This window comes from Budorcas taxicolor, chromosome 3, assembly GCF_023091745.1.
Source record: "Budorcas taxicolor isolate Tak-1 chromosome 3, Takin1.1, whole genome shotgun sequence".
Taxonomy (NCBI): Eukaryota; Metazoa; Chordata; class Mammalia; order Artiodactyla; family Bovidae; genus Budorcas; species Budorcas taxicolor.
Window position 1 is genome coordinate 33,747,533 of NC_068912.1, and position 24,358 is coordinate 33,771,890.

At 50.0% G+C, this 24,358-nt stretch overlaps 1 protein-coding gene across 1 annotated transcript; it reads right to left on the reverse strand.

Moving 5' to 3' along the window:
- Positions 1-2,228: 2,228 nt before the first annotated feature.
- STRIP1 (striatin interacting protein 1) lies at positions 2,229-20,473 on the reverse strand. The gene is made up of 21 exons (XM_052636793.1): positions 20,294-20,473; positions 17,534-17,603; positions 16,739-16,813; positions 16,182-16,316; positions 15,712-15,832; positions 14,873-14,941; positions 13,737-13,843; positions 13,502-13,629; positions 12,108-12,290; positions 11,511-11,728; positions 10,475-10,540; positions 10,303-10,366; positions 9,159-9,230; positions 8,593-8,667; positions 8,305-8,402; positions 6,954-7,080; positions 6,555-6,655; positions 5,743-5,809; positions 5,089-5,193; positions 4,252-4,456; positions 2,229-3,106 (listed from the first exon to the last, which is right to left on the reverse strand). Exons 1-21 carry the CDS (start codon positions 20,471-20,473, stop codon positions 2,859-2,861), a joined length of 2,514 nt encoding a protein of 837 aa, XP_052492753.1. The 3' UTR covers positions 2,229-2,858.
- Between the last annotated feature and the right edge of the window lie 3,885 nt (positions 20,474-24,358).

Consider the following 24,358-nt stretch of genomic DNA (forward strand, 5'->3'; position numbering starts at 1 on the left):
GGCGTCTCACCCCAAGACACAGCCCCCAGGTCTCCAGACGCCCCTGCCCCCAGCCTCACTCCTCAGCCTAGTCAAGGCCAGGTTGGGGGCTCTAGTTCACCCTTTGAGAAAAGGAGAAGGGAAGTGGCCCCACTTGGAATCTTGAGAGGAGCTAGGCTTGGGCTCCCTCTGCTAAGGCTCCTCTCCGCTCCTGTGGGTCCCACCCAGAGAAGCCCTAGATCTTGATCCTGGCAGGGGCTCAGACACCAGACCCGGAGAGGAGAGCCCTAGCTAGCATGCCCTTCAGTCTCAGCTTCCAGTCTCAATCCACCATCAGGAAATGCTTATTACAGCCATTCAGTCTTCAGCCCCAGGTGCTCCCAATCCTTTACACATCAGCCTGAATTATAACCCCAATGCACAGACCCTCTGTAGCCCCGGACAGGAACGGAGCCCAGCATCCTCAGGAACTGGGCATTTCCTATATGCAGCAGGGGGAGAACAGCCTCGGCCACCGGCTCATCCCTGCTGTGAGCACAAAGCATGCGCTCTGGGAGCCCTTGTTCCTGGTGCTGGAGCCCCCGCCTTCCCCTCAACAACTGAAGGCTCCCCTCGCCTTGCCCCTTGCCCAGCAGGAGGGCACTGGCTGGGAGCAACGGGCCCTGTGAGGCCCCCCAGACGTCTGTCTCCACCACATTACTGCTTCCACTTGCTTTTCCGGCCAGCTCTCCATCAACTGTGCGCTTCTCAAGGAAAGTAAGAGTGTGGTGTCTTGTTCACCTGGACACTCAGGACACCCAGACCTGGCTTCAAATGGCCAATCTGCCCAGAGCACTCTCTGTGGCCATGGTTAAGGCCTTTCCCCTCCCAGGCCAGCAGATGTAGGATTCACCTGCCCAAGCGTTACTGGCCCATGCAGCTTTGATATTGTGTGTTCATTCTGTATAGATATATAGGAGGATATTTAGACCTTTGCAAACCGAGAGAGAAAATGGCACCTTTGTTAAGGTGAAGCTTCAGAGGAGAGATTGGGGAAATAAAAAACCGGGAAAGAGGTCAAAGCCTCAGCTAGGTGGGTTCAGGGATCCAGGCTACATGGTGAAATAAGAATGTGAAAATTTATCTTACTCAAACTGCAGTCTCAAAATACACACTTGCTATTGATCCTAGTACAAAACAGCAGAGAATCCACAATGTACACATAAATTGTGTTGAATCCCCTTGTCCTGTGCAAGTTACTCTGTGGTAAAGGACAACTGCAGGGACCTTCCATCTCCTAGGCTGTGTGACTGACATATGGAGCACACCGCTGGCTCCACCAGGCTGCTCATAATCACGCTGGTGAGTCAAGGCCTGTCCTGGAAGCCCAGCTCTGGGCCTGGACTGAATCTCAATGGGCAGGTACTGAATGGGGAGCGAACAAAGGGGAGAATTCCCTCAGAATACACTTCCTTTATAAGTCAAGACCCCTTGGAGACTTAGAAAAACCCCATACATGGCCTATAAATAAGGAAACTTGAAGCAGTTCTGAAAAGGGAACACCCTTTCCCAGCATCAGAACATAAGATCCTCAGAAGCAGAGCCTCAAGATCAAGCAAGGTGGAGGCAGACGTATCCAGGGACCCGAAGGCCGGAGGCAGGCTCCAGGAGGCCTCACACTGACGCTGGGCACAAAGGTGCACCTTGCTGCTGCTTCAGCCACGTGGGCCTGCAGACCCTCTCTTTCCCAGGACTCCTGATGGTCTGCTTCCCCAGGCTCTGGGCACTTGAGTCTCCTCTCAGTCTCAAGCACCTGCCCAGTGAGGGCCCAGGAGAGTCCACCCCTTCTCCAACCTGGCCCCTCCTCTCCTAGTACTGGAATTGGTTTGGCTGAGGCCAGCTCAAGGGTGTGAGCCAGAGAAACCTGGGGCTCCTAGTGGAACTGTCTCTAGCCCAGGGGGGTGCAGACAACATCACTTCAGCAACCCTGAGCCCTGGGGCTGGAAGCCCTGGAGCAAAACCAGACTGACTGGGACAAGAACACTTGGGCTAAGTACCAACTCCCCCTCTGCTTCCCCCTCAGACGGGAAAAGTGGGCAGTTTGGCAGGGACAAGGGAGTGATCTATCAATGCTGGCAAGAAAATCCACTTTCTAGACCTGGAGGAGATGTTCAGGGGCCATGTTTCCTGTAGACAAGGCAATGGGCGTTGGTTTTGCTTCCTTTTAATGTAAACAGAATACACAAACACATTAAAAACCTCAACATGACACAAGAATACACACAGATTTATATATAGATATTTACAAACCTTGCACACCAGGAAAAGAAAATGGCCCCTCCGATTAAGGGAAGCTTCTTCTCCTCCCCTAACCCTATCCAAAACCAAAGTGCTGAGGCAGCTGCAGGAGCCTCTGCAATTGCTTCTGGATGAAACCTAGCAAGAGGCTGGAATGACATCAGAAACCCCCAGAGCAAGGCCAAGATTCCACTCTAATCCCAAGCCCTCCTTCTCTGGCAAGCTGACATGCCAAGGATTTGTGTCTCAGAAGAGGGAGCATGACCCCTGAAATTCAGACACGGTGCATTCCCAGCCCATTCCAGCCTTCGGTGGAATGACAAAGGAGCTGCAACCAACTATGTCCAAGAGAGGAGGGCAAGGAAGAGTGAAGGAAGAGAGGATCTCAAGCAGAGAGATGGCCACTCCCGAGCAGGACCCTGGGAATCAAAGAGAAGCCAGATCCAGACTTGCTCACCAGCCCAGCACTGGCTCGGAAGGGCACAGTAGGGATGTGCTGCCACCTGCAGGAGGAAGGGAGCACTGCAGCAAGGAACCAGGACAGCCTCTGGGGTACCTGGAGATCACCCCTTCTTTCATTTTCAGCCTCCCACCCAGGAGCCTCACTGCAGCAGCTCTTCCCAGGAAATGGGCTTGGAGAAGACCTCCCTTTCTAACCAGAGGTCATAGTTCATCTGGAAGTCCTCAGGGAGGTCCACCCGCTGGCCCAGGACACTTTGCAGGCAGTTATCCACAGGAAGAAAGTCGGGGTTGCTGTGGGCCCGGTCATAGCGCCGGGCGTTGAAGCGCTCAATGTTGGCACGGAGGGCACACTCCTCTGCCTGGAAGTCCCAAGGCCGGGCATCAAGATCTACGATGAAGCAGGAGGACATGCTATGTTGAGAGCCAAAGCCTTGCGGCAGCTCCCCTTGGGGTCACTGCAGCCCAGGGCCATGCGGGCCTGGGCTTGGCCAGTTCAATGTCAACCAATAGCAGGAAACCTCCAAGCCCAACCCTCAGGAAGACTTACAGGACTTCTTTCCTAGGTACACAGGAAAGGTCAGGTCAAAGGGGAAACGCCAGAGCTACGGAGAAAGAGGCTACACAGCAGTTCATGTGGGTCTGCTGAAGGAAAGCCAGGAGGACAGCACACTTCTCTGAAAGTCACATTTCCCCTGGCTCTCCCAGGTAAGAGGCAGGAACCTACAGATACCCACGTTTGCTTATTCTCTCAAATCCCTGACCGGGTGCTGTGGGCCACCTTGCCTCTACAAATTCAGGGCGTTGGGAGTGCAGATGCGGTCACGTGGCCCTGGTGCTGTGGTCAGGAAGTCTAAGGGTGCGGCAGCATGCTTGGGGATACCAGGAAGACCCACTCTGCCAGGGAGGCCAAGGCGGGAGGGGAGGAACATGTACAGAGGGCTATAGGGAGGCACCCTGCCAGGAGAGGGACAAAGTCTGGGGCAGGATGGCCAACGTGCTCAGAGCCCCAGGTGTGATGGAGGCTGGGCTGAGGAAGTGGACCAGATTACAGAGGACAGGGAGGGACCATGTGTGGGCCCTATGCGCTAAAAGTTTGGCTCTAATTCTTAGGGAAATCAGAAGTCAGAGAAGGATTACACTCAGAGAGATACCACCACCAGGTCTGGGTTTTATAAATATCACTAGGGCAGTCTGAGGCACTGATGAAGGGAAAGGAACCAGAGGCAGGGAGGCCATTAGGAGCTGCGAGAATTTCGGTGACCAGAACCAAGGCAGCTGCGGGGGTAAGAGAAAGGACAAGAGGTTGGATAAAGGCTTGTGACAATTCCTGGAAAGGGAAACCAGAGGCACAGAGAGGAGCAGGGATGACCACAGACAAGCCTGGTAGTCTCTCCAAGCCCTTCCTGGGCGTCCCACTCTGATGCTACAGAAGCAGGAGCGGGCACTTCCAGGTTGCTCGGAGGGAAACTTGAGAGCAAAGGAAGAGCTGTCACCGTCCCCCACTCCCTTCCCTCGCCTCACACGGAGCCTCACCGTTGCCATAGGCCCAGTCGTCGTTCAGCCGATGCCGCACCTTCTGGTAGATGGCAGACATGGTCTTCATGTTGCTCTTTCGCCACTGCCGTCCCAGATACTTGGTCTGCACCTTGAGCAGCTTCAGCACATACAGCTGCATCATGGCCTGTTTCACTTTCAGGGCCCGCTTCAAGATGGGGGCTGACTTGAACACCACCAGCATCTGGAAAGGGGCACGAGGGAGGCTGTGTTGAGTGCAGAAATAAACCCACTGCCGCCCCTCCGGGTTACAGGCAGGGTGACCAACTGTCGCAGTCTTCCTCAGACTAAAGAGTTTCTTGGGACATATGACTTCCACTAAAGTCTCCTGGCTAAAACTAGGCAAGTCCCAGGAAAACCTGGATGGTTGGTCACCCGAGTTATGGGTCATTCTGGAATCTGAAGAAAGCTATGGAGTCTATCACCCAAAGTATCCCTATGTGCAGGTACATACAATTCCAGGGGGTTAGTGGGCCTCCCCACCTGAGGCATCCACAGACTCAGAGTTGAGACGATTCTCAGAACCCTGGTTATGTTACCAGTGGAGATTAAGAGGCTATTCAAAATTCCTTCTATATTACATGTGAATTTGTGTCAGTGCTTGACTGCGCCTCTTCTAGCTTCCAGTTCAACTCATCAAGGAACCAGGGATCCACCTCAACATGTAAAGATGTGGCTACAGGAAAGTTAGGTGAGGAGGATGCGGCTGCTCCAGCAACCCTGGGCACTCCCTGCCCCCGCGTGAAGGGGACAGGACGGTGTGTGTCACTCTGCTTTAAGCTCCGGGACTCATGCCTGCTGGCTGTGCTGACTCACCATCGTCCTTGAGTGCTTCCATTTTGTCAGCTTGTTCAAGATCCGAAGCAGATTAATACAAGAAAAGAGGTTTCTCCAGCAAAACTGGTTATTGTCACCTGCTTCCTGCAGGGAAAACCCAGCAACCATCGTCTCCTGCACAGCTGCAGGCACCCCCAGTTTCCCAGGCCCTCCCATATATGACCTCAGCACTGCGGGTCACTCCACGTGGGCACCAGGAACTCTCTCCTCTCCTCAGCCCAGGGGCATGCCATCCCAGAAGCTGGCAGAGGGTAGGGGGTGCTCCCTAGAATCTTCCTGCAGGGAACGTGGAGCATGACATTGGGGGCTCTGGCCTCAGCCCCCGCTACCTGGGGCACCCAGGCTCCCTCAGAGCTGTGGCCCCAGAGTTCCAGCGTGGGGAGAAGGAAACAACTCGACCAGGTGAGCTCTGGGTCAGTAGCCCCTGAAGACCACAGTCCTGACAAAATTTCTAAATCCAAATGTTCCTACAAGGTCCCCTTCCTGGTCCTCCTATGCAATGTCAGTGCTTCAAAAGCCAGGCACTCAACAGTGAGCTGACCTGTGAAGACACCTTTCCCCCAGGTGAGGGGGCAGGCTCTCCAGTCCAGCCCTTACCCAGAGGAAGCACTGGGGCAGAGGCCAGCTACTCACCAGACTCTCGGCAGTCAGCTCTGGCAGCTCGTGCACCACACAGTGAGGGTAGTCCAGGACAGAGATGCTGCAGGGAGCAAGAGAACAAGGCACCCACCATGAGCAAGGGCTGGGGCCTGGCAGGACGGCCGCTGGCTCCTGGCTCTCCTCTCTGGCGTGCCGAAGCAGGAACAGCAAACTGCCTTGTCTGCGCTACCCTGACAGGGAAACGCCTGCTACGAGAGCACTCGTAAGACCCCTTTGTAGCCAGAGACAAGCTTGTAATCTTGTGAGGGGTGGAGAGAGCATGGTATCCCTCACAGCAATAAATCTGGGGCTGGTGCTCGATTTCTCAAGGCAATTAATTTACGCCAAACCCCTCCTGGAGACTGTGTCTGGCTAACAGCTCAGCTTGCGGTGTATCACAGTGACAAGCAGTCAGTGTCAAGTACAGCTGGCACCAGGTGACGGGGTGAGGTAGGAGCAGACAAGCCATCACAGTGCACATGGCCGAGCTCCTGGGAGCAGCAGGCAGCCCCGCCAGGCTCCTCAAAAGAATGGGGGACACAGAAGGACTGAGGGCAGTACTAGAGCCCAGGATGAGAACCCTCCCACCCAGGCACAGACAGACTGGGCCCCCTATGTCACCAGACTAGCCAGACTCAGGTATGACAAACTGGCATTTTCTATAGACCACGTCTCTTTCATCTTTGGGTCCTGACATCTGGCAGAGCACCAGCTTGTAGATGCTGACTGGGCTCAGTGGAAGAGGCCAGCTAGGAGCCCTGCCATCTGGCCATACCCACCCCTTCCTGATCCCTGGTCCTTATCACCTGTTCTTGGCAGTGATGTAGGACATAATGTTTTGATTGAAGAACTTTAGGATCAAAGGGATGCAGTTGGCAAACACCAGGTGCTGGGCCATGTACTCAAACTGAAAGCAACAGGAGAAAAAATAAGCATGCCCCTTATCCCCGGGACGGGGGAGCCTGCCGGGCTGCCGCCTATGGGGCCGCACAGAGTCGGACACTACTGGAGAGACTTAGCAGCAGCAGCAGTTGGGATCTCACCCTTTCTCTCGTGATAAAAAGCCTCGCGTGGAGGACTGTTTATCTGCACGTTTGCGCAGAGCTCAGGGAGGTTTGAAGGCCAAGCCTCTGTTCTTTGGGGCCGGAGGAGCGGCACTGCCCAAGGCCCTGGCCCGGTGGACAGAAGGAAGGGGCTGTAGATACCTGATAGACGTGGTTCAGCTTGAAGTGCTTCAGCAACAGCAGCAGGACGGCAGAAATGGCCTTAACGATGACCTCTTTGTGGCGGTTCACATCCACTCCCAGCTTCATGCTCTGCAGCACTGTGGTGCTAGAAGCACAACCCCGGGTGAGGCCCCAGCATGTGCAGCACCTCCTGCCTGGCGCTCCCAGGAGACAGGACTCCTGAGCCTTCTCGGGGCAGAGCTCCCACCCAACCCTCCACCCTAGGGACATCTCAGAGGTTAGGCCTGGCTCCTCCCACCCACCTCCCAAGCAATCTAGCTCAGTACACCTGACTTCTTCCTTCTGATGCCCCATATTCTTAGCCTATTTCCCTGCTTTTCCTCCAAAACTGAACTTCTCATCTCAAGATCTTCCTTAGGCTTCTGCCATCATACGTACTTGTGTTTCTCAGAGCATGTTCTGTTGGAATACCAGCATATTGAGATGGCTCTTGTTATGGGGAAAAGGGGTTCGGAGTCAGATAAATTTAGGAAGCATTTACTTAAATCAGTTTCTTAATTTAGGAGTTAAGTTCTTAATTAAGGAGTTAACTATAAATCTTTATAAGAGGAGATTTAATATTTGACTCTGGAATCCTTTTTCCAAGGACCATCAGATGCCCTGGCATTCTCTAACATCCCCTTTGGTGTTAGCCAACCCGCCTACTCCCTCACTGGCTGTCACCACTAGACTCAAGTGGCCAGCCCACCAGGGAGTTAGGCTCAGAGCTGGGCAGTCCTGGCAGGCAGGCAGGAGATCAGGTGCCCAGGTCCTTCTCAAAGTAGAACGTGATCTGAGTTTGTACTCTCAGATCAAAAACATGAGGTCAGGGCCTCAGGGAGGAAGAACCCCTAGAGATTTCACTATTACCCTGGGACGTTCAAAAATATTTTTCATGCCAGTTCACTGGTGAATAGTAAAGAATCTACACCCAGCTCCAATGGCTGATTTTTGTGCAGAAGCTAAAACTGTATGTCCTGAATGTCCTAATCACATAGCTTTCAAGGGAGCACTTGGGGAAATGTCAGACACAGCCCTATTCATTTAACAGAGGAGGAAGAGGAAGTGACGTCTCCAATTCACTCAGTTGCAGAGTTTACACTAGAATCCAGGCCAATTAGATGAAAGTGTCCCCACAAGCAGTAAAACTAATTATTTTACCCAGTACATTTTCTTTCTTCTAAACCAAGAATACCCTAAAGTTAATCTGCAGAGAAGCTGAGCTAATATAACAGCAGCAGCAGCAGCAACAACAAAACAAAGAACCACCACCACCCAGCAAACACATCCCCTTTCTGTATATCCTCAACACTCAAGACTTGATACTCACGGCATCTCCTCAGGCAGGACATCAGCTAGGATGTTGATTGAGTCTGTTTTGGCCTTTGAGGTGGGAGCTGCGGCCAGCAGGATCTTCAGTAGCGCTATCTGGCAAGGAGCAGACATTCACACAGCATGCTGAGAGGGCCCCAGGCAGCATAAACTCCTGAGAGGCGGTGCTTTTAGAGGTGCTTAGGGGGCAAAAGGAGGGGCTCAAGGACACCGGCGGCATGCTCTCAAGGCCTGTTGTGGGGCGGTGACCACATGGCAGGCAGAGCTCTCAGAGGTGCGCACTCACCATGTACTGTGGCAGGCTGGGGAGCAAGCCTTGGTAGAGAGTTTCTGCAGGGACCTGTTCAACTTCCTCTTCTCCCTTTCAACACAATGCATACAAGGGGCACTGATACAAAGCCTGTTACTGACAACGCTCTCCTGAGCCAGCCTGCTAGCTGGCTGGAGGAGAATCTCTAAGTATGGACGTAAACGACAATGCTAATAATGATCACAAACTTTTAATAACAAAATGTGCCAGATACTTCACTTGTAAAGACACAACGAATCCTTACTACAACTCTATGAAGAAAGTACTATTGTTATTTCCATTTAACAGGCTAGGAAGGGAAAGCAGAAGGAGATCGAGTACCTTGCCTAAGTCACCATCCACCAAGGGGTGGAGCTGGGATTGAGAGGTAGGTGGCGGGCCCAGAGTCTGTGCTCTTACCCCTGCACCCGACACGCAGCAGCCCTGCAGCGGGAGCCAGACTGGGAGCTATGTGAGGGCAGGCCAGGATACTCTGCAGCCTAGGCCTATACAGTGCTGGGAACGGCTGGGATCCTGTGAGCTGAGGAAGGCCCCCAACTCACCCCTGAGAGAGGAGAGCGGAGGTACTCCTCCTCCATCTGTGCCTGGACCTCTGCAATCGACGTGTACTTGTGCTGGAAAGAGAGGGAAAGAGATATTAGGGCAAACACCTCGCATTCTCTGGCCAAATGCCCACACCTGGGAAAGACCCCATGCAGTTTTCTTCAAACATCATCTTCTCAAAGAGGGCTAAGTCACCACAGAGATCCTGAACTAAAACCCCAACCCAAAATATTTTTCTAAGCGGGCACCTGTCTCTTAAAACCAGTATAAAGAAAGCACAGAACAGGTTAGGGGGAAACAGGCAAATTAAAGGAGAGGAGGGGACTTGCAGATAGCTACAGCTATAGGAGGAAACTTAAAAGCAGAATCAAGGACTCAAGTACTCAAGAAGCCTAGCTGCCTGAGGCCCACCTAGTACTACAAATTTCGAAAATATATGTCAAAAACATATGAACACTTATATTGCAGATACACTCTTACGGGACAGCCCTCTTCCTCACTGTGCTGTTTCCTCCCATTGGAGGGACACGTGTGTACCAAACACCCTGGTCTCTCCCCGCCGCCCCCCACTCACTCCTCCCCTTCCTGACTGGCCAGCATGGGAGGAGGAACAGGACAGTCTCGCTCAACCTCTTTCTCTTCTCTCTTAAGGAAAAAGAAAAGCCTGTGCACTCTTCTGCTCCTTGCCTAGGCTGAGCAGGGCTCCAGCCCTCTCTGGTCTGGGCAGGCGAGTCTGCCCAACTCTGGAAGGGAGGTGTCAGGACACCTCCTGCAGCTGTGCTCCGTATCACTCCATCGGCAACAAAGCTGGCATTTGAATCTCCACCTGCCTACTCCTCTAACTCAACTCCCTGAATTTGGGCAAGGAAAACGGAGGCTATTTCCTAGGCCCCTTAAAACGCCAACTGTCAGTTAGTATAATCTTTAATGGGTACCCCAGTAAGTACCCAATAAAAAACGCTCAGTTAAAATAAGTAAAACGCATGAAAACGTGTTTTCAAGGATACTGCCACTGTCCACCTATTACTCCCCCCCCGGTGCCCTCAGGCAGACAAAAGTCTAAAAAAGCTTCTCCCAATAGGATGGTCTCACTTTACTCACCTGGGACCAAACTAGGCCAAAAGCATACCTGAAGCCACCTACCTGTTTCAGAGTCTTAATGCTTTCGTGGATTGGCCTGGGCAGCCCCACCACTGTGTTCGTGTCACTGGAGAAGAACAAAGGCCCTGTGTTAGGTCTGGGTCCTCAAACACCTGAGGCTGGGAGGGTGACCTTCCCACTACCTTTCTTTAAAAGGCACTCAGATCATACTCACCTGCCGAGAGTATAACCTATGAACTTGCTGCGGCTGGACTCAAGGAACATCTCAATGTCTTTCTCTCTGCCAAAAGAAAAGACTGTGGCTTTCTTACAAGTTACCTCAAGGCATTATGGTTAATAAAACACAGAACGTCCAGAAATTGTGAAGTCAAAGGAAAAAGTCTCCCAAATTGTTTTTCTTCTTGAAAAAAAGAACTGAAACCTTCAGACTATTTTAAGGTCCTTTACAATGCTGTTGGATCAATACTCTGAAAATATACTAAGTGTAACTAATTTACTCATAAAATCAAGGTGCTACATCAAACTTAAAAGCGTACTTTATTCAAGCATACTTGATGTTAATAACAAGTCTGTCAACAGAATTTCTCAGATATTTATGAAATTTCCAATTACAGCTGTAAACTACTCATTTTTTCATATGAGTCATATTGTTCTGTCTCAGACCATTAGGCTAGCTTGCATTTTCTGATGACTTGTTCTGTATTCCCATCACAGATTACTGAAAACTGGGGCTTTACTTAGATCAATAAAATGACTTCTATATCCTTTCCCATGTTCATCTGTTTCTTAAGTCGATGCCCTTTCAAACAGATTACATTTATAAGCATACAGGAACCTTCAAATCCACAGATTCACACACATGTGTCTCAAACATCTTAATGATGGTTCTGAAGAAATTCTTCCTTAATCTATAATTTTCAAATATACACAACCCCTGGGAGAGTGGAGATGGGTTTACTTAAATGTCCTTGTTTTAATTTTTTTCGTATTTCCTTTTACTAGTATCACGTCTAACCAAGAGCTAATCTACGTTACTGATTTGAGAGCCACGTAGGAGCCTCTTTGTACCAGGCTAGCACCCTGACCCCCCAGGGCCAGCACTGAGCACTTCAAGAGAGGCTCATCGCAAGGCCAAGGACATCCTGGCCTTGCACAGGACCTCATGTGACAATTCAGGCCAGATGCCAGGCCTGAGGGAATGGTGACTCTGGTTTCAGGAGTGAAGAGCGTTCGGGAGGTCTGAGACGCACCTGACCTTGGGAGCCCACGGGAGCCCCTTCGGGCAGGTCAGCCTGTCGGTCTGGGGGTGCTGTGCTGGGGGAGGCATGACCTCATCCCGCTCAAGGGGGAACGTCTCCCCCTCCAGACTGCTGTCGTCGTCATTCTCCTCCTCCTCCTCTCGAGAGTCGTCGGCCTTGTAGGGGTCCCGCTCGTTGAAGGCATCCAAGTTGTCCTGCTTTATCAGTGCCTGAAAGCAGAGGGAAGGCAGGTCAGACAAGAGCCAACCAACGAACGAGAAAGGGGCACGGAGGCTGGAAAGACAATTACATAGAAAGGTGGTAGGAAGAGAGCCAGGAGCAGTGGGAAAAACCTGAGAGCAAGTCACGGTCTTGGGCCCAAGTGACACATCAGCTCTTGCCCCAGAGTCCCTCAGAAGTGCCACGTCCTAAGCGCCCACTAGATCCTGGCCCCTGGGCTCGGGACACAGTATCCCTGCCCTAAGGCATGCATACCGACTCGTTGATCAGAGGGGACCTGCAACAACCTAGGGCTCATCCAGGGACCATGCCACTGCACCTGTGCACCCCAAGAACCCTCAGGAGTCATGGGGACCTTGTCGCCCTCACCTTGTGCTCCCGACGGCCCCGTTTCTGCTGCTGCTCAATCAGGTCAGAGGCAGAGGCCGGGGGTGAGGCAGCCCTCATGTTGCGGATGACCTTGATGCTGTCCTCAGGCAGCGGGGGGAGCCCCAGGATGGCGCGCTTCTCGGCCTTCATGCTCTGAAGCTCCTCAAAGCCGCCCAGAGTGCACTGCATCAGACAGGTGTGGAGCCAGGTCAACATGTCCATAAGCCAGTCCCTGTCTGTGTCAGGCTCGAAAGCATCTGTGACACCACATCTTTACAGAGACCACACAACCTCTGAACAAGGGACTCGGCCCACCTCCAAGAGAAGCAAGTGACATCATCATGGGAGAGGGGAAAGGGGGTCAGGGAGGAGAGACACACAGGCTGACAAAGCCTGGTGCAGAAGCACACGTGGCTCTGTGTGGCCCACAGACTCATCAAGTAACAACAAAGCTGCCTGAAGAGCTTAACCCTTCAAGTTCCTAGAAAAGTAGGTGACACTCAAATGCTAGTCTTTCGAAGTTAAATTGGGAATACAATGCTGGATGATCAAATTAAGAAAACAAAACACACAAAAAACTTCATCTAAACATCCCCCTAGACGTAAAACCCCAGTAGAGCTCAATGATTTTAGGCTGCTTCATTTCATTGTTTCTGAGCAATTCAACTGCTTTCCACTCTGGCTTCAATGAGGTTTCACAGGCAACCAACAGGCTTCTGGCCAAGACGAAATGTGTAGACCACTCTAAAGGGGCCTAAACTCATTGAGCTCTGGCTCTGCAGAGTTGGCCCATTATGGAAGATGGGAAGGTGAGGCCCAGGGAGAACAAGAGTACAGACCACTTCCTCTGTTCTCCCAGCAAAAAGGACTCCTGGTTTGGCATGGGTCTGGCTACTGGGCATGGCCCCCAAGCCAAGGGTGATGGCCAGCCTGCTTTCCTGCACCCAATCCTTCCCTAGCTAGAAAAAAAGTAAGCTTTTACACCATACCCTGAGGCTAATGTAGGCTTAGGGCTCAACCTTTCTTCTTTCCAGTGACATCTGACTGAGGGGCCCCATTACACCAGCTTTAATCTTGCCTCAAATCATTTTACAAGCTCCAGGTTCAAGAGCAGCCTGTCTGGGGAGAAGGTGTTACATGGTTGCAGAAAACAGTTTCCAGAAACCATGGAACCAACCACCTATTCTGATTCAAACACCAAGTCCTCTTTGGCTGCTGTGAGCCCAAAGTGACACTTTTTTGTCCTTTCCTTCCAGGACCCTTCTTTCAGAGTTTTTTTTTCAACTAAAGCAGTTATGTATTCATATGATTCAATATCCAAAAGGATACACAGTGAAAGTCTCCCTCCACCCCTGTCCCCTAGCACCTGAGTTCCCCTTCAAGGAAGTGCTCACCAACACTGTCTTCCAGAGCAGCAAGAGAACCTTTTTCATGGGGAAGTGAGGCGCATGGCCACTGCAAAATTTGGTCACCATCCCAAACAGCATGATGGCAAATGGCTCATTGTTGTACAGCGGGGAACCTGGGGGACACCAAGGTATCAGGACCATCGGCAGCAACAGGACCCTCCCAAAGCCCTCCAGCCTCCATTCCCAGGAGGGCCTCCAGCCAGGGCCTCCAGCGTCCTACCCAGCTCAGCCCTGAAGGTCTGTCGCATCGTCCTCCACTCGGCCTTATCACCCTCACACTCCTGGTGAACAGTCTCCACAATCAGGTACATGATGTTGAGCAAGACCCTGGGAACAAGAGGCAGCTCATAAGGGGGCAGGATGGAGGAATCAAGGGAGCACCCCTTGCTTCCTCACATCCCACCTGACATGAAAAAGCCTGCACACAAAGGCTGGCTGGGGCGGGGGTGGAAGCAGGGGTGCAGGGACTGTAAGGTAGAAAAAACTGAAAACTCAGTCCCACAAAACACCTGTGATGTTTCCTTCTTTGTCCTTGGTGCTAAGGTTGGGACCAGACCTTCTATTCTGTGTTTCTAGGGTATGAGTGCTTACTCAAAGCAGTGCTTAATAAATGGCTACTGAATGGATATCCAGACATGGAGCAAGAATGGCCCAAAGCATTTACTACCCTAAGCTTCCTGGAATGAGAAAAACACAGAGGCAGGAGTGAGATGAGGAAGTGGGTATTGGATCAGACAAAGTAGAGGATGGTCAAGATGAGGACAAGCAAGTGTTTACCCCATGATGGAGAAGAAACAGTAGCGAGCAGGACGATGGCCAGGGACCCTAACTACAGTAGGGAATGCCACCAGCATCTAATCTGAAAACTTCCAAATTTACAAAAAGAGGTGGATTCTAATCCTCACAAAAACGGAAAGGTGATCTTGCTGTTTAGCAGCTGCTAACCTTTGGACACAGCCAGGAAACATCCTGATGTTGTCAGGACTAACCCCATGCAGATGGGCAAGCTGTGCATGAAAAGCACAGCTTGTACATGGCTGACACAAGGAGCCACATCACGTGCTTCATCCCAATACAAAAAGCCACTCCACCAAGCCTCTTGGCAGCAGCGTGGGTAGGAGGCCACACTTCTACTAAGTGGCTCCACCCTGGATTTCCTCTGGGGGTCTCATCCCAGGCCCACCCAGGGAGCCCTCGGTAGGGCCTGCTCAACATACACCGAGCCCATCACATCTGCAATTAGCGCGTGCAGAAGAACAGCACACACAGCGAGGAAACCCAGAGCGCCCGCCTCTGCCTGCCCTGCCCTCCTTCTCCGGCTATCGCTCAGGGAGCCCAGGGCGCTGCTCGCCTTACCTCAGGTCCGTGCTGTCAGCCAGAGAGATGGCTGGCTTCCTCACCGCACTGCTGCAGGCCGCACTGTTGCTGTGGGAGAGACGTGAGAGTCAGTGCCTTCCCCCAGGCAGCAAGAGAAGTGGTTCCCCCAGCAAGTGCTGCCCAACAAGGTGACAAAACCCTATGCGATGCACTTAGACTGCACAAGAGCCCACAGGACCCAGCGGGCAAAAACTCAGACCCTGAACCAGACTGCCAAGGCTGGAATCGTGGCTCTAACACTGCCTAGCCACGTGCCCTTGGACACTCAATTTCTCCATGCCATAGTTTCCTCATCTGCAAAATGGGGACGGTAACAGCAGCTAGGTCATTAATGAATTAGTATGTATAGTGTCCTTAGAACAATGCCTGGGACATGCAAGCACCCAAAGAGTGCTTTTACTATTGATGGTGTTTTCCTTAGATGAGCAACAGCTGGCCTGTCCACCAAACAAAGGACTAGTGGAGACAAAGGCTAGAGCAGGTACTGTTTGAACCCACGTGTCAGCCTGTGCCTGGTCTCCTGCTCAGGGGAAACTCAAGGCAGCGTGCAGGTTCACAATGAGAGACCTTTATTTTTTTCTGGAGGAACACTGTAGGCCTGGGCAGGAGCTGCACTGTCTAATGAGCTCTTTGGTATTAGCGAGCTGCGGGGCCCCTCATTGGTCTTCAAGGTTTGGGTCAGCATCTCGCCTATTATTCAAACTACCTGGTCAGAACAGAGCCCCATGCAGCCCATTTAACCCTCTCAAAACTGCTTAGTTCTGCAAGCTCTGCCCCTCTGCCCCCTTCCCCTACTTAAGCCCCTCAGAAGAACTCACTCTATTTCCATGTTCAGAAGCTCCACCAGAGCGTTGAAGGTGCCCACCTCCAAGAGCAGAAAGGTGTTGTAGCGCATCCAGGACTGAACCTCGGCCTCTGAGCTGCACTCCCCAAAGGTGCCTGCAGACACAGGGCACGGCTCGCTGCGCCCCTGCCCGCATCTGACGGGGCAGCGGACACAGGGCACGGCTCGCTGCGCCCCTGCCCGCATCTGACGGGGCAGCGGACACAGGGCACGGCTCGCTGCTCCCCTCCTCGCATCTGACGGGGCAGTGGACACAGGGCACGGCTCGCTGCTCCCCTCCCCACATCTGACGGGGCAGCGGACACAGGGCACGGCTCGCTGCGCCCCTCCCCGCATCTGACCCGGCAGCAGACACAGGGCACGGCTCGCTGCGCCCCTCCCCGCATCTAACTGGGCAGCATCACTGAAGCTGGTATCAGGGGTCCCTGGGTGTCCACTCAGTACCTTGGGCAACATAGAGAATTGCCCGAGCCACCTTGAGCCTCTTCTCCCTGGCAGTGACCTCCAAGCCATCCAGGAGCCTCATGGCGTGGGTGCGGTGCTGGTTGGTGTCCAGCTCAGTCCACTTCTTATCTGTCACTGTCAGGAGAGAGACTGCTTAGATTGGAGCCCAGAAAAATCCTCCCAATGAAACAGACACCATGTTAACCCATCAAATTCAGGACTGCCACAGGACCAGAAGCTCAGAAAAATAAATTACTCCTTATATAAAGGAGGAGGTCACACCACTGCCCCATGAATTTGAAGTGTGGTTGAAATACTGCTATTTTGGGTGCAATTTTAATTACATAAAGTTCCCCCCATGATACACACTTCTGAAAAGGCCCCACCAGGGTACCTGCAAGCCCACCCTACATGCCACATCCGGCCTTGAAAAACCATGGTTCAGCAGGCTTCTCTGGCCACTCCAGGATGACTGAGGTCATTCAGATGACTAACAGGAACCTGCAGCTCTCAGGGTGCAGGGTGAAAGGAGCCAAGAAGCAGGGGAATCGTCTCACCGTGCATCCGAAAGTCCTCCTCAAAGCATTTTCGATTCATCAGGAATTCTGGTCCTTCCGTGTAGCTATAGAGCTCTGTCAAGAAAAAAGGTCATTATCTCCATGTCCAGGTCCCATCGCAGGGCCACAAGTAGCAGAGAAGGTAAGGTGTTTGCTTCCAGGCCCACCTCTGTCCCTGAGTCACAGTGACTCCTGGACAATGCTATCTAATTACTAAGGGGGTCTCAGTGCTCTAATGTGCACAACAGAATGCTGATTACCCCTGCAGCCAATAACCAGATGCCAGCTAGGCATAAAGCCTGGCCATTTCCAGTCCAATGCGCACTGATCCCACCATGCCATGCCAAAGGCTGACTGCCACCGTGAACATGTCTCTCTCAAGTGGCGTGAGAACAGGGCCTGTACTATGGAGGCTTGAGAAGCAGCTCAGGCTGATCTCATACTACATATGAGCAGCAGTGGCAACAACAGATGGGCACAGAAACAGACCCACTCACTGGCATTCCTCAGGACTCCTTGTTCCAGGAGAAACCACTGTCAGGGGGATTGTGTATGGCCAAAGAACATCAATGTCCACAGTGGGACTGGGCCACAGCCAATCGAGCTGACCATGTGGAGATGTTTCATAAAAGTAAAGGACAAGCCAAAGTTATGAGATACGAAGGGCTTGAATCTAATAATAAGTTTCATATATATATATCATTACTAGCACTAACTAGGAGATAAAATGAACTCCAAAATGACACTCACTCTCAATTTTATTAAAGACCAAATAATAGAAGGCCTCTGCCTTACCTGAGAGCTCTGCAGCCCACTTGTCTGTGTCAGCATACTCAAACTCCAGGTCTGGAGACTCAGAATAGCCCTGTTGAGAAAAGGAGAGTTACGTAAAAGATCACCACGAGTGTTTTCCAAAGGAACAAACACACACGCTTCCAGAGACTCCACTGTGTTACAGCACATCGCTGCCTTCACTGTTCTGACGTTTTCTCACAATGTTTTGTCTTCTGGGTTAGTTCGGCTCTCCCTACCAAGCCCTCTCAGAGCCCCTTGCACTACTCCTTCATGGCACTTATCATAACTCATAATTATACATGCGCCTGTGCGTCTGTTTAGTGTCCATTCTTCTCACCCATGATTTCACAATGCTCAGCACAGTACTTGGCATGGATGACTGAATGAAGAGCATATACTCAAATAAAAACATGTTGGATAAATGAACACTAAAGCTTCCATGTGTTCCATGCAGTGAAATGATCATTCCACATGGTACTAAGGCTTTAGAAGCCTCATTTCTTTCTGGCTAGTGGGCTATCACGGAGAAGGCAATGGCACCCCACTCCAGTACTCCTGCCTAGAAAATCCCATGGACGGAGGAGCCTGGAAGGCTGCAGTCCATGGGATCGCTGACGGTCAGACATGACTGAGCGACTTCACTTTCACTTTTCACTTTCATGCATTGGAGAAGGAAATGGCAACCCACTCCAGTGTTCTTGCCTGGAGAATCCCAGGGACAGGGGAGCCTGGGCTTCCGTCTATGGGGTCACAGAGTCGGACATGACTGAAGTGACTTTGCAAGTGGGCTATCAACAGCTCAGTACAAAATAAGTATTGACACCCTCAGTCTTCCTGCCTTTCTCTCAAATTTCAGTAAGAACTGACAGAGAAGGCAGCAGCTGAACAGAAATGGTTTCCCTCCCACACATAGGAGAGATTATGGCAAAGAATCTTTTTACTGCTGGAAATATGTGAGTACTGAGAATACACCATCTGGGAAGCCTTGTTCTGGGAAAAGAACAGAGGTGAAGAAAAAGGTAGTCCTCAGCTTAATTACAATCTACTTGGGAAGACAATGACCACCCACAAAATGACATAACATACCCTCAAACATGAGTAACATAAATAACTCTACTTCTTATTCAGAGGCAACAGGCTGCACAGTTTCATAAGTTCCCGAGCTTCAGTTTCTTCATTTATGTAATGAGGATGACAAAAATCTATCTTGAAGGTTTTTTAAGGACTAATTAAAACAATGCAGCACCGTGGGCTCTCGTCAAATACCTGCCTCCCTGTTCTGCAGGCACGCCTCAGGCTCCCAGCCTACTGATTTCAGCTTTGACTCAAAAGAGAGCTGTATCAGTATTTCTAAGAAAATAGATTTTGACAGGTCTCTCAGCTTATGTGTGTTCACTGAATGACCTTCCATGTGTTGAATCTATATAGAAATTAAAGGGTAGAAGGTATATTTAATGGAAACACTTAGGAAAATTGTTAACTATTGAACAACTATGATGCCTCTGATGATGAAACTGGATTCATCCCTACCACTTTTAAAATCCTCCATACTTGAAAAATTATTAAGCAGTCACCACTGATGTGCAATCAGCCCATCATGCAAGGGCTACTAAAAGGTCGGTTTCATTGCTTTTTCAAATAAGTCACTTCAAGCTCAAAGTGTATCTGACTGGAACTTGTCAAATTTTGATGTTTGACCAGAGGTTTGTTCTTGCCAACAAAACCAAGAGCTTGAGAGGTACTGATTTCAGGTGTCTAAGGATAGCATCATCACTCAGGTATGACCTGATACATTATATCTGGACAAGAAAAAATGCCCTCTCATTAATAAGCATCTCACTGTTAATCAGCCTCAGGGTTGTCTCAGGTGAAAGAAATTTCCTAGTAAGTGCTCTGGGAACATGCTGATTAAGAAGCCCTAAAACGCTGCTACGTGTGTGTCTTCATTCATGAATTCTACAATGGAATGCAGTGGGAGTAATTCTTCAACTGGGGGTGAGGTGACTAGTCAGCTCCAGACTACGGTGTCTCCGGAATGGGAGGAACAGCCCACTAAACAAGAGAAGAGAGATGTTGAGCCTCAACGCCTGTTTAATTTATTTCTGATCTTTAACAGTTCAGCATCGGGTGGACTGGGCACACCAACCACCGGGCACTGTCTAACCGTGGCCTGAATCTGCAGTGGCTAAGCTCAGTGCAGAACAAGGCTGCTCCCCTTTCCAACCATCGCGACCTACAGGCGCGTAGTATTGATACTATTAGTGCCAATTAATTAGCTCAGTCCTTCTCGGAGGTGCCTTTCGAACCCTCGCCAGTCCCTTCCCAGCCCACACACGCCCGCCACCGTGCGCCGCGGAACTCACAGGACCAGAAGCTGGAGATGATTAGGGGGTCTGGGGTGTAGCCGCCCCGCCCCCTAGAGCGCACGCAGGTCACTGACTCTCACCCGAGAAATGGGGCAGGGGGCGGACTTCCCAGGGGCTGGAGCCCGGAGACCGCGCCCACAGCCCGGGCCTCAGAAAAGCCAACACGGGCTCCGGGAGGTTCCCGGTCGGCAGAGCTCGGGGCGGGGACCCCAGCTTCACGCCTCCGACTCCCGGGGATGTCAGCCTTGCTTCCTGCTGCTTTCGCTGTAAATGACAACTCCCCTGCCGAACCGTCCAGGAAACCCAGCCTGGACCCGAAAGTGGCCCCGAAGTGAGGCCGGGGTCCACCGCCGCCGCCCGCCTGGTGCTAGCCTCGCCCCCCGAAGCTCCTGACCTCCGAGTCTTTTCGCTGGTTGCGGTTGAACTCTCGGGCTTTGCCACCAGGCAGGAGACCTCCGGCGGTCCGCGGTGCCCCAGGTGGAGGCTGCGCGGTTGCAGGCGGCGGAGGTGGCGGCGGCTGAGGCTGCTTGTTGTTCATGATCAGCGGGCCGGGAGTGCCTGCTACCGGCTCCATCTTGGCGGCTCCACACCCCCGGCTCAATTCACTGACTGTGGCTGCGATGCAACTCTCGCGTGATTTCCTCCCGGAACGCGCCCTGGTCGCCATATTAAGTGTGGCGGCAAATGCCAGCGCCATCTTGACTGCCCAACACCTCGCGAGATGTTCTCTGTTTGTGAACTCTTACCCTTCTTGTAGTTTCTGTTTCGGTTCCAGTTTAGAGATCGCAGTTTTATCTGCAAAGCCTCCCTTAGCCCCTCAGCCAGTTTAGTGGAACCTCTCTCTTTCCTTTAACATCGCTTTGCACTTGTTACTTTCACAGATCTGTGGAGAACAAAATGGACACGATCCCAGCCTTCATGGAGATTACCTTCACGTGGGGGAGATGTGGGAAAGGAATGAGTAAATCAATGAAGCAATTACAGTTATGACATTCTTTTAATCATTCATTCAACGAACATTTAATGAATGTCTCTTAGACTAAAGGCAGTGCAAGAGAATGGGGAACAAAATCAAGTTCCTACACTAATGAAGAAAGTGAAATGATCTGTAACATAGAGCCTGTGGGTGAGCCAGACAATGCGCTCACAAATAAGTGCTGAGAAGAAACGAAAGAGTGTAAGGCATTGGAAGGTGACAGTGATCGAGGTACAGCTGGGCTATGTTAGGCAGGCTGCTTAGGGAAGGAGGGGCTGAGAGTGATTTTGAATGAGTTCTGAAAGAAGTGAGGGAGAGCCATACCAATATCCATGGAGGTAACATAGAGGGACCAGCTAACTGCAGAGCCTCCTAGGTGGCTTGGCAGGAACTGAGTGAGCCAGGAGAAGAACAGTAGGAGATGAGGGCCATGTAAATGCAGGGGCCAGATAAATATAGAGCCTAGAAAAGCATAGAAAGTACTCTGGATTTTAAGTAAAATGGAAAACCATCAGAAAGTGTTGACCTGCTGCTGCTTTTGGAGAAAGGATTGGGGTGTTGCAAGAGTAGGTGAGGGTGGACAGGTTCAGAGACTATATAGATGGAAATGATGGTGTCTTATGCCAGGTTGGAACATTGGGTTGATGTGGTATTTCTGTATTGTGTAGGTAGATTTGCTGAAAGACTGGAATCCTATCAGCAGAATGGGAAGGAATAAAGGATGAGTCCTAAATTTTTGGCTTAGCAGCTGGGTGGGTGGTTGTATTGCTTATTAAAATAGAGAAGTCAGAGGAAAATAGGTTTGGAGGAAGATCAAGATGTCTGTTTTGGACATGTCGTGTTTAAGATGCCCATTTGACATCTTAGAGGTGATGTGTAGTAATTACCTGATACTGTGTTGTGAAATCCTTAAAAGCATTTTACTTATCCTTGTTTCTCCAGAACTACATTTTGGCTGCTCAGTTCTTGGAAAGTCATTGTGATGCAACTCTTGTTTGATGTCTGCCAAGGTTCCACCTGGTAGTTGCTTTAAAAGTCTTTGTTGCAAAATAATGAATAAATCCCAAGCTGCTATGTTGGTACTTCCTCCTACCTATGTTCCTGTCCTTTGGTTCTGTTCCTTCTCAAATCCAGTAATATATTTTATAAATTAGCATTTCATCCAAGCTGAGCTGGTTCGAGCTGATAGGAAAAACTAAGGAATTTGCAGGAAAAGGACCAAAGCTGAGAGAATTCTTAGGTAATACCAGCAAACCCCGCACAACCGAACACCTGACATCTAGTTTCAGTGACCACAGTTTGGTCATGTTCTAAGACTGACCAAAAGCTTAGAAGCTTTGATCAAGTTCCAAGACTTATTACCACAAGTTGTATCACCCGGGGAAAAATGTAGACCTTTAAACAGTACACTATTTCAGCTACATTCAGAATAAGGGATATTTTGATTTAGTAATTCCACTTAAAAATCTGTTTTATTATTTTTGGCTGTTGGCTGCATGGGGCCCTTGTAGCGCAGGGGCTTCTCTAGTTTTGGTGCAAGGGCTCAGTAGTTGTGGCACGCTGTTACACCCCAATATATGGGATCTTAGTTTCCCAACCAGGGATTGAACCTGCATCTCCTGCATTGGAAGGTGGATTCTTACCCATTGGACCACCAGGAAAGTCCCAGTAATTCCACATTTAGTGATAAGTTCTAAGGAGATAAAACTTTAGACAAAGATATTGTGTGATGATTTTCCAGGCAGTAATATTTTCAATAGTGTAAAGCTGGTACAACCTAATCTGAAAAATAGTCAGTAAGAAAACAGCTAAGTAAGTAATGGGGCAAGCAAAAGATTGAATATGGAGAAGTCATTATTTATGTTTAATATTAAGAATTTTTAGTGGGATAGGAAAATACTTATGATATAATTGAATGTACAGTTGGTTCTCATGGTGCTTGTGTTTGTGTGTGTGTATAGAAAAAAAGACTGGAAGGAAATACACAAAATTGTAGTAGGTTTAATTTCTAGATGGTAGGAACAACATTATTTTCATTTCCTTCTTTATACTTTTCTGTGTTTTTGAAAATTTTATTATTAAGGTGCTATTTTTTGAGGTATAATTTATGTACAATAAACCACATATGCTTGAAATATACAATTTGATATGTTTTGACATATGCATAACCACATAAAATCATGACCATATTCAAGACAAGAACTGCCCTGGTGGTCCAGTGGTTAAGAATCTGGGGTAGATGGGTTCAGATCCCTGGTCTGGGAAGATCCCATATGCTGCAGGGGAGTTAAGCCTGTGCACCAAAGCCACTGAATCCCACAGGCCCTAGAGCCATGCTCCACAGCAAAGAGAAGCCACCACAAAGAGAACTCTGCACACCAAAACTAGAGAGCAGCCCCTGGCCACCACAGTTAAAGACAGCACAGCAACAAAGACCCAGTGCAGCCAAAGAGCAAAAACAGTTCTAAAAAGATAAATCCATCACTCCCAGAAATTTTCTTGGTAATCCTCTCTCCTACTCATTCCTGTGTCCCTCTCCCATTCCAGTTAACCACTGTTAAGTTTTCTGACACTACCGATTAGTTTGCGTTTTCTACAGTTTTACAATAACAGAATCATACCATATGCATTCTTTTTTGTCTGGATTCTTTCACTCAACATAATTATTTTGAAATTCATTCATCTTGTTGCCTGATATCAATAGTACATAAATAGTATTCCATTGTTTATCCAATCACCTGTTGATAAATATATGGGTTGTTTCCAGTTTTTCTTGCTTGTTTAAACTCAATATTGAGAAGTAACATGCCTTTTTAAAAAAATATAAGAATTGTCCCAGGTTGTGTGGAAATATTTCCTGAATGAAAGCAGGGTCTCCAAGCTGTGATTAACACAAGAATTCTAAATTGGAGAGCTACTTAAATTAGTACCACTTTTGAGTTCCAGAGAGTACTCACTCCACCCTGGGAAAAACTCCTTGAACTGTAGTCCATGTGGCATTTGGTAGGAAGAGGAATCTCCAGTGTGAAGGAGCTGAAGTGGAGCTGGTGAACTCCCCCTCCCTCACTGGCTAAGACACTTTCAGAGAAGCACAATTCAGTCAGTAGAGGGTAGAAGTTGCAGAATTGCCTTGATGAATTTCCAATCTTCTTTCCGCACCTACAAAATGAGGATAATACCACCTCTCTCTGAGGCTATGGATCAAATGAGCTAATTTATGGGAAACCTTTTTTAAAAATGATAAATGATTGTTTTCAAAAGAGAATTATTTTTATTACCAAGAGGTGATGCCTATGATGAGAAGGCCCTTCCTTTACCAGAAGCGGTCATGGTTCAAGAAACCAGAGGAAATGAAATTTCAGGTGTGAGCTATTATAGCATTGTAGGTACTGTAAAAACATAGTAGTTGTTCCAGCTGGGCTCTGTAGAAGGAAATTGGCACATACTGTGTGTCTATAGAGGAGAAGGAAATGCCAACCCATT